The following is a 13,485-nucleotide window of genomic DNA, read 5'->3' as shown; positions in this document are numbered from 1 at the left end:
GAGAAACAACACCTGACTCACGACAAAAGAAGCCTGGGATTTCTACTGTTTGCCTTCCATCATCGTTATAAGTTCCAACGAAGACGCCTTGAGTCTCCAAATATTCCATAGTGCGTGGCACATCCAAAATCAGCTTGGGACCCGAACATACTACAGTTACCGGAGTCCGGCCAAGTTCAGTCAAGTCAGCACTTATGTCCATGGTAATGTGGCCATCACGGTGAACACCTCCCAATCCGCCAGTCGCGAAGACTTGGATATTTGCCTTGTGGGCTAGAATCATGGTGCCTGCAATTGTAGTCCCGCCATTTTGCTTTTGACTCATAACCACCCCAATATCTCTTCGCAGGACTTTGTTGACATTGGTTTGTGAAGCCAAATATTCGATTTGTTGCTGGTTCAATCCCACATGTGGTACTCCTTTGATGAACGCACAAGTGGCAGGTATACAGCCATTACTACGGATCTCCTGCTCTACCTTCAAAGCCATATCAAGATTTTGGGGGTGAGGAAACCCATGTGTGATAATTGTGGACTCTAGAGCCACAACAGGTCTCTTTTCAGCAAGTGCCTGTTTGACTTCAGGAGATGTGACAATGCTCAGAGATATCGATCTAGAGGGTTGTAACTTTGACAATTTCGATTTTGGAGAGCAACTATAGACACGAAGCTTCCATAGCTTAGCAAATCTTGTATTTGCACTATACATCGGGGCCTTTTAGTCTTCTGAAGGGTATAGTCTGGGGTAGAAAGGACCTATGCGATGTCATTAGCATTGAGGCAATGCCGACCTGAAAATCTAATTTTTTATCGAGTTTTTTAGACCCAGAAGCAATTCAATTCTCAATTCTCAAATTTCAAATATGTACCGATGCTATGTTGTCTGAACTCAATTTTCCACCGATGCTTATCAGGTATACTGCCTATACTGGTAGACTATACACTTATAGAATATAATATTTACACCACCACAACCCTGCTTTCCTAGATGCCTTTAATCCAAGAGCTACCGTCATCTCCAAACGACTCATTGATTGAGAAATGTCTTCGATCATTACAGCTCCGAACCCAGGATTGGAACTGGTTTGTAAGCGCATCAGACATCAGAACAGAATCTCATCTACAAGAGGCATTGGAGATACTCGAGACCCAAAACTCCGAAATTGGCGACGAAAGAAGGCTTCAAATCATCATCGCTATATCTCAGTACGCAAATGAGAACACCCCTTGGAGCAACACTGATCTAGCCAGGAAAGCACTCTCAGTCCCTAGGGCCCTTGTAGAACCGTTGCTCCCGAGACTTTTCAGTTATTTTCAGGATAGACTCTTGAAATCGTCACCCAAAGTCACTCTGGATAGAAATCCCAGGGCCGCAAAAAATAGAGGGTTGAGACCGATCTTGGGCCACTCTACGCCGACGTCAGAGTTGGATCTCAAGCGAAAAGAATGGAAAGAGTCCGATAATTTGTACATGATTGGATCTGTATGCTTCTGGATGCATTACGACACATCTCCAGAGTCTGTGGCGCTAATCGCGGCTTTTACATTAAATGTCATGGATGATTCAGACCCAGCATTTAGAGCACAAGGGTGTTTCCTAATTCGAAAACTAATTGAGAATGGGTTTTTCATGAACATACATAAACTGGGACTTGTGCTGCTTTTTAAAGAAGAAATCCGTGTTTGTTTTAACTTCTTACCTCGCTTGACACCTGGGTCCATTTCTCTAGGATTAATGAGGGCCGCGTATCCAACCATAGTCGCTATTCTTGATGAGGAAAAAGAGCAGAAAAAGGAAGCCAATTCAAGAAAATATTTGTCCTACTTGGAGATTTTAGATCTGAATATTCTCGGGCTGATCTCGCATATTCAGAGCCATGCAGAAGAGGCAAGCAACAGCCTCATTCAGTACTTACTTTCCTTCGGAACAGAGTTGATCAAAAGCAGTATTGGCGCTGCAGTTCTTGCTTGCTTTTCGCGACTCAACGCAACTCTTTGCCGCCTAATCACAGACCCTATTGTCGTCGACTCTGACAATGGACCTCTTGTGGTCGAAGCAGCCCTCAATCTACAAAATACCGTTCTCTCTGAAATTTTGCATGCAAAACCGGGAGCTTCAGATCTCCTTTTGAGTTACAAGTACGATTTCATTGCAGCATGGTCAGTCTATCAGACACGAGTCTTGCGCTACGGTGTCGGCACTCCCGAGTCGAAAGAATTGGTCCGTTCAAATTTCGCCCTTCTTATCGAATTGGCCAGGCAAAACGAAACTACATTCCAAGAATTGGAGGAGGATTTGAGAGCAATTAAAGAGCAAAACACAGAACTTGAGCTGTGCTTTTAGATTCTCTATTATTCTATGTACATTTTTCACAAAGGGCCTTTCTACTTTTGGGCCTGCAAGGCCGATACAACCTTAATGTTGGTATCAAGGAATCTGTTCAAACAGTTTGTGAGACATTTTTCCTCGTGTGGGGCCAACATGTTGGAGGTGATGGGAACATTATCGTTGCATTTCTTGAAACACATATCTGTGAAGTTGTGGATGGACATTTGAACCTTAGACTTCGAGTTTTCAGATTCTATGAATTGCAAGATGTCTTTTCTGGAAGACTCATCTAGGTTTTGCAAGGCAGTTTGGGTGATTTGAGACATTTTGTTTGTGGGATGAATGGATCAGTGGTCACAGTGATCTCGAAAGGCATAGAGCTGGTGCACGGGTCAAATCTGAAAAGTGATCTTCTAATTGATAGACTGGGGAAAAATACTCGGCAAAATAAATGGCATTTTAGATCTAGCAATATTCTTTATCCTCTTCATTTCCTAGCGAGTTTTATTTTTTGTAGTATCTCGCGTCAAAGACCACCGTTCATGATAGTGATGCATTAATACATACTTCCAAGACCAATCCTAGATCAGTGATCCACTAAATTAACATTACAAAGAATAGTGTCGTTTAAATACGACGCACATACCCAGTCCCAGAATTGATCGTTGCTGCCATCGCACGAAGAGATCAATACTACAATGACAAAAGCCACAAGAGTTGGCAATCTCCTTGCGGTGCACGAGATGCCAGGAGAGCAGTCTTGCTCTCAGATACAACAAACATATGTGCGAAAGCTCCAGGCTGATCTTGACAGAACAAAGAAGTTTGTAGATCAAACAGATGAGGCCACTGCTCAGCTCGAGGACGAAGAAGACAAAGAAACGAGGGCAGAAGAAAAAAGGGATAATGCAACCGAAGAAAACGGACAAAATAATCAATCCAATGATATTAATCGCAAGGCCCATTTGTTGGCGCTCTATGAAGTTTACAAGCAGCTTCCTTATCTGGCGATCAAGAACGATCTGATAGGGATCGCAACAGCCACGAAACTAACCGCAGAGGCTGTAAATGAACAAATACGCACATCAGAGCAGTTTGAAAAGGAGAATGCTGCTGCAATTGAGGACATTGAGTCACTCAAAACGATACTTTCAGACTACCAGAAGGTAGTGACGCTACTACAAAAGCGACTCGAGAGCCATCCAGCAAGGATGGCCGAACTACAGAACAAAATTATAGATTTAGATACTAGAAAAAATAATTTGAGCTCGCTCAGGGCAAAAGCTCGCGAATCCAGCGGAAATGCCAAAAAAGTGGAGGATCTGTTGTATGTCCATGCACAGAGGTTGATTGTCAAGCTCCATGCAATGATGGATTGGGAAAATACCAGTGTGGCAGATGAAAGCACGTTTCGCACAAACATATTGCGAAGCAGTACTTTTCTCAAGACTTTGGTGTCTAATCTTGTAAGTTTCGAGTCCACCTGGGTATCAGTGGGCAAGGGCACCTCCGAGGAGCACTTGGCCAAATTGATGATACAGCATGGTATTTTACAGGAAAGAGATACGCAACACGAAGGATTTGAAGGCTACGAAGTGGCATTACGAAGGTATGGATATTAGAATAGAATCAAAAAACCGATGATCGAAACACTCATATTACAATTCTGTTTGCAATGAATGAAAACTATCAAGCGGATATAATTATGGGGGAAAAAAAGAAAAAAAAAAAAAGAGAAACAAAGAAAGAAAGGACTTTCCGCGACTACTTGGAGCTGCTCAAATTCCCACAGCCGACATTGAGAAAACCTAATAGATCCGAACATTTCACCCGCAAAAAAAAGAAGAAATTACGACAGGGTAACCCACAAGACATTGAGCCGTAAAAAATTTCCTTGGTAAGTGTCAACAAACATGAAAGTCTATTCAACCAGAAATCGGTACCCGCGGAGTGACGGCATTGGGGTCCTCCAGAGATAAGCCATTCCTGTGGGACCACCAATAGACGAGGGCAGACCAGTTTCAAGATCGTGGTCCCGAAAATAGCCGAGGCGGGCATACTAACAGCCAAATCTCGGTATATTTTGCATCATATCATATTTTTGCGAATTCGTGCCATTTGAGCCAATCGTCGCGGTAGAAAGTTATTGCACCGCTGGTGTGCTTCCTTTTTGTTGCATCCTAATCATGGTATCTGTGCAAGATTGGTCAACAGACCCTCGAAACCCGAATCTCATAACGGGCACAAACTTTGAGATGCGCGAAACGAGCACCAAAAAACGTCTCCCAACCAACCAGATGCATGGCCGCCACTTCTGAATTGGGAACCAGTTGTCGTTGCACCGGCACAGATCTTGCGTTCGGTTCCTATTTTAGTGGTCTGTGTGTCGGAATCTTCCCCGTCAGGCTCCCCCCATTATTCCCCAGAGTTACCCCATTCCGCAGCCTCGGAAAGATGCGCAATAACAGTATGGCCTCCACTCAACGTCTGGAGGGGGATGCAATAATTTCTGGGGTAGCATGCATTGGAATGCTAGGCCATCCCTGCCCACCTATATAAGTGGGCCATGTCCGGTGCGTTTCTCTGTTTGATCAATTCACTTATCCAACGCTACCCAGCTAACTAGAAAATCGATTAGTTTTTTCAAATGCCTCACACTCAAAAAGACATCTGGTGGAAAGACGCTACTGTCTACCAAATTTGGCCTGCTTCTTACAAGGACTCCAACGGCGATGGAATTGGTGACATTCCAGGTATCATTTCCACATTGGACTACGTGAAGAACTTGGGAACCGACGTGATTTGGTTGTCTCCAGCCTATGACTCTCCTCAAGATGACATGGGATACGATATTTCCGACTACGAGTCTGTTTACCCAAAGTATGGTACCATGGAGGACATGGACCAATTGATCAAGGAGTGCCACGACAGAGGCATGAAGCTCATTTTGGACTTGGTCATCAACCACACCTCGTCTGAGCACCAGTGGTTCAAGGACTCCAGATCTTCTAAGACAAACCCCAAGAGAGACTGGTACATCTGGCAACCAGCCAAGTACGACGCCGACGGCAACAGACAGCCACCCAACAACTGGTCCTCTCACTTCTCCGAGAGCGCTTGGGAGTGGGATGAAGGCTCGGGCGAGTACTACCTTCACTACTTCGCCAAGACCCAGCCAGACTTGAACTGGGAGAACGAGGAGACTAGAAAAGCCATCTATGCTTCTTCCATGACCTTCTGGTACGAGAAGGGTGTCGACGGTTTCAGAATTGACACCGCCGGTATGTACTCCAAGCAGCCATCATTTGAGGATGCTCCAATTGTATTCCCAGACAGAGACATTCAACCTGCCGGCATGTTCACCGACTCTGGTCCAAGAATCCACGAGTTCCACAAGGAGATGTTCTCCCAAGTCTCCTCCAAATACGACTCCATGACTGTCGGTGAGGTTGGCCACTGTTCTTTGGAGGACAAATTGAAGTATGTCAGCGCTAAGGAGGGCGAGATGAACATGATGTTTTTGTTCGACCTCGTTGACGTTGGGTCTGGACCCAACGATAAGTTCGACTACATTGGCTACGACTTGGTTGACATCAAGAAGGCTGTCGATAACATGAGTTCTTTCATCAAGGGTACCGACGCATGGTCCACAGTTTTCATTGAGAACCACGACCAAGCCAGATCGATCACCCGTTACGGTAACGACAGTCCAGAGTTCCGCGTCAAGAGTGGTAAGTTGTTGGCTACCATGCTCACCACCTTGACTGGTACCCTTTTCTTGTACCAAGGTCAAGAGATTGGTATGACCAACGTTCCTCTTGAGTGGGATTTGGATGAGTACTTGGACATTTGTTCCATCAACTACGTGAAGAAGTACGGTGGATCCAAGACTCCAGAAGAGTTCGCACAAATGAAGAAGAACATCAACTTGCTCGCCAGAGACAACGGCAGAACCCCAATGCAATGGGACGACTCTGAGTACGGTGGATTCTCTACTGGTAAACCATGGATGAGACCCAACGATAACTTCAAGACAGTCAACGCTGCATCTCAAGTCAATGACCCAGACTCCTTGTACAACTACTACAAGAAGGCATTGACTGTCAGAAAGGAGCACAAGAATGCCTTGATCCACGGTGAGTTGGAAATCCTTGACTACGAGAACAAGCAGGTCTTCTCTTACCTCAAGGTCGGTACTACTGAGACCGCCTATGTTGTTTTGAACTTCACATCCTCGGATGTGAAGTTCAACAAATTGGTCGAGGGCGACATCGAGTTGGTCCTCACCAACCAAGACAAGTTTAGAGAGGGTGTGTTGTCGCCATATGAGGCCAGAGTCTACACTGTGTCACAATAATTTTATAGATTGTCATTCCGATCAGTGACTTAATTATTGATTTTAATGTTTATGAATTGATTTTCGCACTTCGAAATGTACTTACTAAGCTTTGGCCCCGTCGTCCCAACGAAAATTAATGCCGGTTTGCCGCCACCCAAAAGTCTGCGCCAAGTCTGCAAGTGTATATATAGTACTCCCCGCGGAAAGGCGTAGTGTTCGATCAGGTCCAAGAATTTCAAACGGCTAGTGAAGTGGTTTCAGACGAGTTTTGAGCCCAAAGGAAAAACGGCGTTTATCAGTGGGTGTCATATTCTAAGAAAAGTGCCCATAACCGCCCCCTTCTTTTTTTGTAACATCAGTTTCACACACAACCCAAAACGGCTGTACTGCAGTGAGGACGTATTATTGCATCCTGCTTCTACAGACAGGTATCAACCTATTCTATCAAAACACCACCATTGTGGGTCTCCTACTAATTTACCAACTCGGGCCCAATTCCTGTATCGGTCGCTGAAATAATTTCTGGAATTACTCGCCCAAGTGTGCCGATATCTTTGTCTAGCCCAAAACTCAGATTCCGGGTACCCCACTTTCTAGTCACCGAAACCAAATAACACGGGTCTCACTTAAAAGCAAGTTCTATTCTCAAAAGAAAGATAAAGATGTCGGGAACCCCCGAACCCACCAAGAAAAAGAGAAAGAGAAACACCATTGTGTGTTTGCGTTGTCGCAAGAAGAAGGCTCGGTGTGATAAGAACTTGCCTTGTAACCAGTGTATCAAGGCTAAATGCGCCAGTGAATGCACCTATGGTTCAAAACCCATATGGTCGACCTCGCCCGAAAACAGGGCCACGAATCAGCCAGCACATAGTACGGTGCAGTTGGAAACACCCATAGACTACTCATCGAAGGTGTACCCCGAGAAGGAGGTTTTCATTCCTCGCAACTCGAACCCTCTCCGAATTCATCTCGAAGACAAACAATACCTTGTTGGCGTTAACCCCATGGTGCGTTCTACAGACATGATCAATCTCCATATGGATCTTTCGCGCGTCGAAGACTATACGCATGGAAGTAATGACCCCAAGAAGAGCTGGTCTCTTCCCTATAGAGGTATCAAGGTCGCTGCGCGTCCAATTGGGTTCAATGAAGTGTCTCAACAGGAGCACGGTGCCAGTTTGTTCTGGAGTTACAGCTACAACGAGGAGCGGTTGCGAATCTTCTTGGCGCAGATGTTAAGAACCCGAGACCCCAACGTCTTGAAGACGACCGCGGACTATTTTGGAGCGCGCTTCATCAGCAACTCTCCCCAAAGTCAGCAAGATGCGAAGGCAAAGGTTACATTGTATGGCCTGGCTCTCGGTTTGGGCTACAACCTCGATTGCTCAGAGCAGGACCATTTCCATATCTTGCTCGGCAAGATCTTTCCGAAGAAAGTTGTTCTCGTCACATACTTAGAGTGGTTTTTTGCAAAAGTCTACCCGGTGTACCCAATTGTGGATGAGGCTTGGATATACGAGCAGGTCAACCGCTTGTTCACCTACTCTATGTCTGGCGAAGTCTTACTACTGGTCAACTCGGGATCGCGGGTTGATTTCCTTATTCTTGGTATTATCCTCTTAATGACGAGGTTGGCGTATCTTTCACAGCTAACTAATATTCGAACTCAGAATGAGGTCACCTTGATGTCAACCCGTATTGGTAACCTGTCGATGGCAGACCATCCTATTACTTTAAGCGCTGTCGATTTTGCTTTTGAGCTCATTCATCAGGGAAGTAGCCGCCGAAAGGTCTCTTTCCTTTATATTCAAGCTTGCATGTTTAAATGCATCACCAAAATGCTCGCGCTTGAGAACGAGGCTGCTCTTTATGCGTTTGACAGTGACTGTAGCGTCAGTCATCTTGTGCTGATGGCTGTATCCCTCAGCTTAGAACGAGATCCCGACAATATCACAAACTTTCCGGGTGAAGCCAAGCATCGTAACTTACGAAGAAAGATATGGTACACGCTTCTTATCATTGACTACCAAACAGTCACTATTTACCACAGCGCTCGCTGTATTGCTCCTGACTCATATAACATTGTTCTCCCTGCTTTTACAAAAGAAGGCTCAAATTTGAGCGATCTCGAGTTGGAAGAAGCATCAATTGCACACTTGCGCGATACTTTTCGTGCATTTGAAGCGGCTGAAGATCTTATTGCCTTGAATCTCAATTTGCAACTGAACTATCCTGTCATAACAGTGTTGGAAAAACTACATGATCTTGAGGTCACAGTCGCAGAAAAGTTGGGTACTACGGGATCTATCATTGAAAACGCCCCTTCCAATAGATTTACCCAGGTATTGGGTGCCTCAAAACTCCGAACTCAAGTTGTTTTGCGTCTATTCATGGCTTCGATTTATTATTTCCTTCATATCTACTACCTGTATAAGGATGATCAAGACCTTGAATTTTTCTTCTTCAGAAAAGTTCTACTCATTGTGTACTCAGAACTTGACTGGCTATCTATGGAGCTTGTGGTCAAATCACGCGAATTTTTTAATTCAAATTTTGCTCTTATCATGAGTCCTATTATTCTGATTTACATTCACATCTATTCGATGGTGTCGCTAGGGTTTTTTGTCCGTTTACGCTGCTCGATGATAATATCGCAGAACTCTCCTGAAAAATTGGCTCATTACCAGCAGCTATTCAATCACAATCACAGCAAGGTAATCTCAAAACTCAAAGTCACAAAGCTTCTAGGCGAAAGATACTTTTTTGCGTGGAAATGCTCAAAAACGCATGATTTTGGATGTCAAGTCATATACGGAACCTCCTTGTATGAGACTAGTGTTGAACAGCTTGAAAAGACAGCCTTGAAGTTGACAGACCTGCAAATTCTGGACTTGAGCGCGACAGTTTCAATCGAGACCCCATTGCAATTTGATGATGCTCAGTTTCTTAGTGATCACTGTTACGCCGATTGCGATAGGGTCGAAGAGAGGTTCCTCAAAGGCAAAGACTTGTACAAAAATATCCAGACAGACAATTTTTGGATTCAACTCAATTCTATCACAGAAAAGGATCTCGTCATTTTTGGACTTTCGACAAATCTCAAGACATCGAAGGAAAACGGCGAAACACATGTGGTATCCACTAATTCAATTCCAGGTGTGACCCTGAATGTTTTACCTCAGCCAGATCTGATCTTTTCTAATACGGATATGAAACCCGTTTTGACACCAGGCAATGGAGCAAAGTATCCACTTCTTCCTTCCATGTCTAATGGTGGGCCAGCAATGACAATGTCCCAACAAGACGCAAACATTTACGCATCTGATATAATTCCTGAACTCAGAGACTTGTTGGACTTCAATACTATGACGACAGACTTGAGTCTTGACGACTTTTTTGCGTGTTCGTTGAAGCCTAATAACATGCCCTAAATAGTATATGTATTCTTTTTTAATTACTTAGACACTGACCGCTGAGTGGTGGTCCTTGTACATGAAAAACTGGAGAAAGATAATGCAATCTTCGAAAATTGTTCCGAGCGAACCCACCAACCAACTAAGGTTTAACATGACATACTCTGAGTCGTTTCTGTAAAACAAGATTTGACCCGCGTAGGTGAGGTTTCCAAGAGTAGAGAACAAGAAGAATAACAAACTCAAACCCTCGACGGATCTTCTTTTGTGGTTTTGCAAGATTTGGGGGATTCTAGCGCCCAAATAGAGGAGGGCGGAGAGGTAGCCAATGACTTGAGGACCCCATGCTATACTTGATGGAACATCTCCTTCCTTGTTGTTGTCTCCCAGAGTTGAGTCCGACAAAAAGTACCCGAGACAGCCAGCACCGACAACAAATAAAATTGGAAGCACGTATTGGGTGAACACACCGAACAGCTGTGGCTCAAGGGCAATGTTGGTGAGTGTGGAGGACCGTCTCCTGATCAAATGTTCAGACTCATGCGACCCAGATGCAGAATGTGTTCTCGAGCTTTTCCTACTGTGTTGATGCTTAGGGTAAATCTTGGCATAGTAGAAGTAGGAGAAGATCATGAGCGAGTCTGCAATACAGAACCACACTGCAAGAAAGATAACCTCGGGCAACAACCCAGCCCAAACCGCGCCCGCCAAATTGAGCAAGTCGCCCATGAACCAGATGGAAATGAATCCAATGGCCATTCCATCAGCAGATTTCATTCTCCATTGTTCAATCAACTGAGGCAAGAGAAGAACAATCCAACATGCAAGGCTAAAGGTTAGCAAGAACAAAAAGAGCTAGCAGAGGTAGCAGTACATACGAGGTAGACCCCATGATTCCAGAAACAGCTGTTCTCCAACCATTGTCGGTTTCAGGGAGGGATTGCTGAAGAAGAAAGAACATGGTCAGTGGTGTAGATGGACAGTGCGGAATCTTCCGAGATAAGCTTCGGACTAGATAAGCCACACAAAACGATGCGACGTTTTTTGTTTCGGAGGAAAAGGAGCCGGTTCAATGCTTCAAAGGATTCTCAACCTACGGTCTTCCTTTTTTTTTGTTAAGGGTCATTCATCATATGTCATTGGCTGCAAATATGCATACAACGTGTTAGGGCAAAGGTGGGAGCTGCTTAGAATTGTCGTGTTGGGTGCGATTTAAAAAAGTCTTGTATTTTGGTTTTGTTCAATCGAGAAAAATATCTGAATGTATGCTTTTCCCTTTTTAAAATTGGTATTGAGAAGATACGCTTCTAGATGACATCGAGCCTTGGGTACGCCAGATTGTTGGGCAGAATGAGACTTCGAATGAAAAAGATATATCGCGAAAATAAGGGTTTAAAAAACATTGATGGTTTCTGACTAGAAAGATTAAACTAGGTCATCATGCTAGCCCTGGAAATTGGATTACTACAGTTTCATCACTCAACAACTACTTGAGGCAAATCAGTAGAACACAAAGCGAAAAGATATACAAGCAAGATTTCTCGGAGTAAATCAAAAAAAAGCCCCAAATATTTACCTTTATCCCTAATTTATTTACCCATAAATTGGACCCTCGAATGTAGCAGGCAACACCCGTACACCCAAGTTCATACATAAAGTCCATCTTCGCACCATGAAAATTTTCTTCCTTAAGTTTTTTCTTCCTTACACATATACAAAAATGGTATGTTCTTAGAGCTGAAACTCTTCTACAATCGCATGATGCACCAGGGAGCGGACGTACGGTCCTAGTGAGTGTTTGTCTGCGGTAGAGGGTGCTCTCATCGAGGTCGCTTGTGTCCCTTTTACTGTTTTCTTTGTAGAATCGTATCATCGACCCCGATGGTCCCCTCGGCTATCAGGTATAACTATTCAGGAATGTGCGACCGCTTCTTGGAGCACAGGCTGAGTATTCTTATGAATACTGTAGAGTGACGTTTTCTTTTTATAAAGACGAAACTAACTCAATGACACAGCCTCCATCCAAGAAAGTTGCCCCAGCTCCTTTGGCCACTAAGAAGGCCACCCAATCCCAAGCCAACCCATTGTTCGAGAAGACCAAGAGAAACTTTGGTATTGGACAAGCTGTCCAGCCAAAGAGAGACTTGACCTCTTTCGTCAAATGGCCAAAGTACATCCAATTGCAAAGACAAAAGAAGATCTTGAACTTGAGATTGAAGGTTCCACCTGCTATTGCTCAATTCCAAAAGACCTTGGACAAGAACACCGCCACTCAAGCCTTCAAGTTGTTCAACAAGTACAGACCAGAGACTGCTGAGCAGAAGAAGGAGAGATTGGAGAAGGAGGCCGCTGCCATCGCCGAGGGCAAGAAGGCTTTCGACGTCTCTTCCAAGCCTTTGGTTGTCAAGTACGGTTTGAACCACGTAGTTTCCCTTATTGAGAACAAGAAGCCAAAGTTGGTTTTGATTGCCAATGACGTTGACCCAATTGAGTTGGTTATCTTCTTGCCAGCTTTGTGCAGAAAGATGGGTGTTCCATACGCCATTGTCAAGGGTAAGGCTAGATTGGGAACTTTGGTTCACAAGAAGACCTCTTCTGTCGCCGCCTTGGTTGACATTGCCCCTGAGGATGAGGCTGAATTGGCCTCGTTGGTCTCCACCGTCAACTCTAACTTCGTTGAGAAGTACGAGGAAAACAGAAAGCACTGGGGTGGTGGTATCATGAGCAACAGACACAACGACAAGAAGGCTAAGCAAGCTAAGAAGTTGGCTGCTGCCACTGTTGTTTCCGCCTAATTTCTTCATCAACCTCCTTTACATATTAATATAACTCATTTTCGTTTAATTGTGCTACATTCACTTCGTTTTAGTCTCTTTGGCTGTGCCTTATTTACCATCTAGGTCTCATAGGTTTTAAATGTCCTGCATGTAATGTTTCTTGAGCCGATCGCTAGGTGATACAAAATGCGATAGGTTCTTCAATTATCTCATAAATAACCAATACAAAAACACTTACAAATATCCGTTGTGTATTTCAATTGAAGATTTGACAAACATGTCTTGAGTATCGTAGAAAATCGACCATACACGTGACCAACGTGACTGTTTGACACGCGCACGACCACAAATTTTTACTACTCACTCTCATTGAGGGAAGTGAGTACAGATTTTTCCATACTAGGACAAACGGTATGTCACACTCAAACCCAGCTATGGAACCCAGGCTATACCGTCTATTCAGCCAGGAATGTTGCTGTCGTTAACACGTTGTTGAATATCGAAACATTGGTACCAATGCCCTGCTTTCTCGGTTCTCAGATTAATACAACAAACACCGACGAAAACCCTCCAAGACATCTGAACAGTGACTTCTCCGGTCGATGACCTTTTGATTCTTTGATCACT

At 44.2% G+C, this 13,485-nt stretch overlaps 7 protein-coding genes across 7 annotated transcripts; 5 read left to right on the top strand and 2 right to left on the bottom strand.

Annotated features, from left to right (window-relative positions):
• Positions 1-988: 988 nt before the first annotated feature.
• Positions 989-2,344, top strand: PUMCH_002372 (uncharacterized protein; the record flags this gene model as incomplete). The annotated part of the gene is made up of 1 exon (XM_063021384.1): positions 989-2,344. The coding sequence occupies one exon, from the start codon at positions 989-991 to the stop codon at positions 2,342-2,344; it is 1,356 nt and encodes a 451-aa protein (XP_062877454.1).
• A 41-nt stretch (positions 2,345-2,385) lies between these two features.
• Positions 2,386-2,655, bottom strand: PUMCH_002371 (uncharacterized protein; the record flags this gene model as incomplete). The annotated part of the gene is made up of 1 exon (XM_063021383.1): positions 2,386-2,655. One exon carries the CDS (start codon positions 2,653-2,655, stop codon positions 2,386-2,388), a length of 270 nt encoding a protein of 89 aa, XP_062877453.1.
• Positions 2,656-3,027: 372 nt separating this feature from the next.
• PUMCH_002370 (uncharacterized protein) lies at positions 3,028-3,951 on the top strand (the record flags this gene model as incomplete). Its single annotated transcript, XM_063021382.1, has 1 exon — positions 3,028-3,951. One exon carries the CDS (start codon positions 3,028-3,030, stop codon positions 3,949-3,951), a length of 924 nt encoding a protein of 307 aa, XP_062877452.1.
• Positions 3,952-4,976: 1,025 nt separating this feature from the next.
• On the top strand, positions 4,977-6,686 carry PUMCH_002369 (uncharacterized protein; the record flags this gene model as incomplete). The annotated part of the gene is made up of 1 exon (XM_063021381.1): positions 4,977-6,686. The coding sequence occupies one exon, from the start codon at positions 4,977-4,979 to the stop codon at positions 6,684-6,686; it is 1,710 nt and encodes a 569-aa protein (XP_062877451.1).
• A 644-nt stretch (positions 6,687-7,330) lies between these two features.
• PUMCH_002368 (uncharacterized protein) lies at positions 7,331-10,099 on the top strand (the record flags this gene model as incomplete). Its single annotated transcript, XM_063021380.1, has 1 exon — positions 7,331-10,099. One exon carries the CDS (start codon positions 7,331-7,333, stop codon positions 10,097-10,099), a length of 2,769 nt encoding a protein of 922 aa, XP_062877450.1.
• Positions 10,100-10,126: 27 nt separating this feature from the next.
• On the bottom strand, positions 10,127-10,858 carry PUMCH_002367 (uncharacterized protein; the record flags this gene model as incomplete). Its single annotated transcript, XM_063021379.1, has 1 exon — positions 10,127-10,858. The coding sequence occupies one exon, from the start codon at positions 10,856-10,858 to the stop codon at positions 10,127-10,129; it is 732 nt and encodes a 243-aa protein (XP_062877449.1).
• Positions 10,859-12,087: 1,229 nt separating this feature from the next.
• Positions 12,088-12,876, top strand: PUMCH_002366 (uncharacterized protein; the record flags this gene model as incomplete). Its single annotated transcript, XM_063021378.1, has 1 exon — positions 12,088-12,876. The coding sequence occupies one exon, from the start codon at positions 12,088-12,090 to the stop codon at positions 12,874-12,876; it is 789 nt and encodes a 262-aa protein (XP_062877448.1).
• Positions 12,877-13,485: the final 609 nt, after the last annotated feature.

Source organism: Australozyma saopauloensis, chromosome 3 (genome assembly GCF_035610405.1).
Source record: "Australozyma saopauloensis chromosome 3, complete sequence".
NCBI classification, from domain to species: Eukaryota; Fungi; Ascomycota; class Pichiomycetes; order Serinales; family Metschnikowiaceae; genus Australozyma; species Australozyma saopauloensis.
The sequence above is the reverse complement of the archived record's forward strand: the minus strand, read 5'-3'. Positions and strand labels throughout refer to the sequence as shown.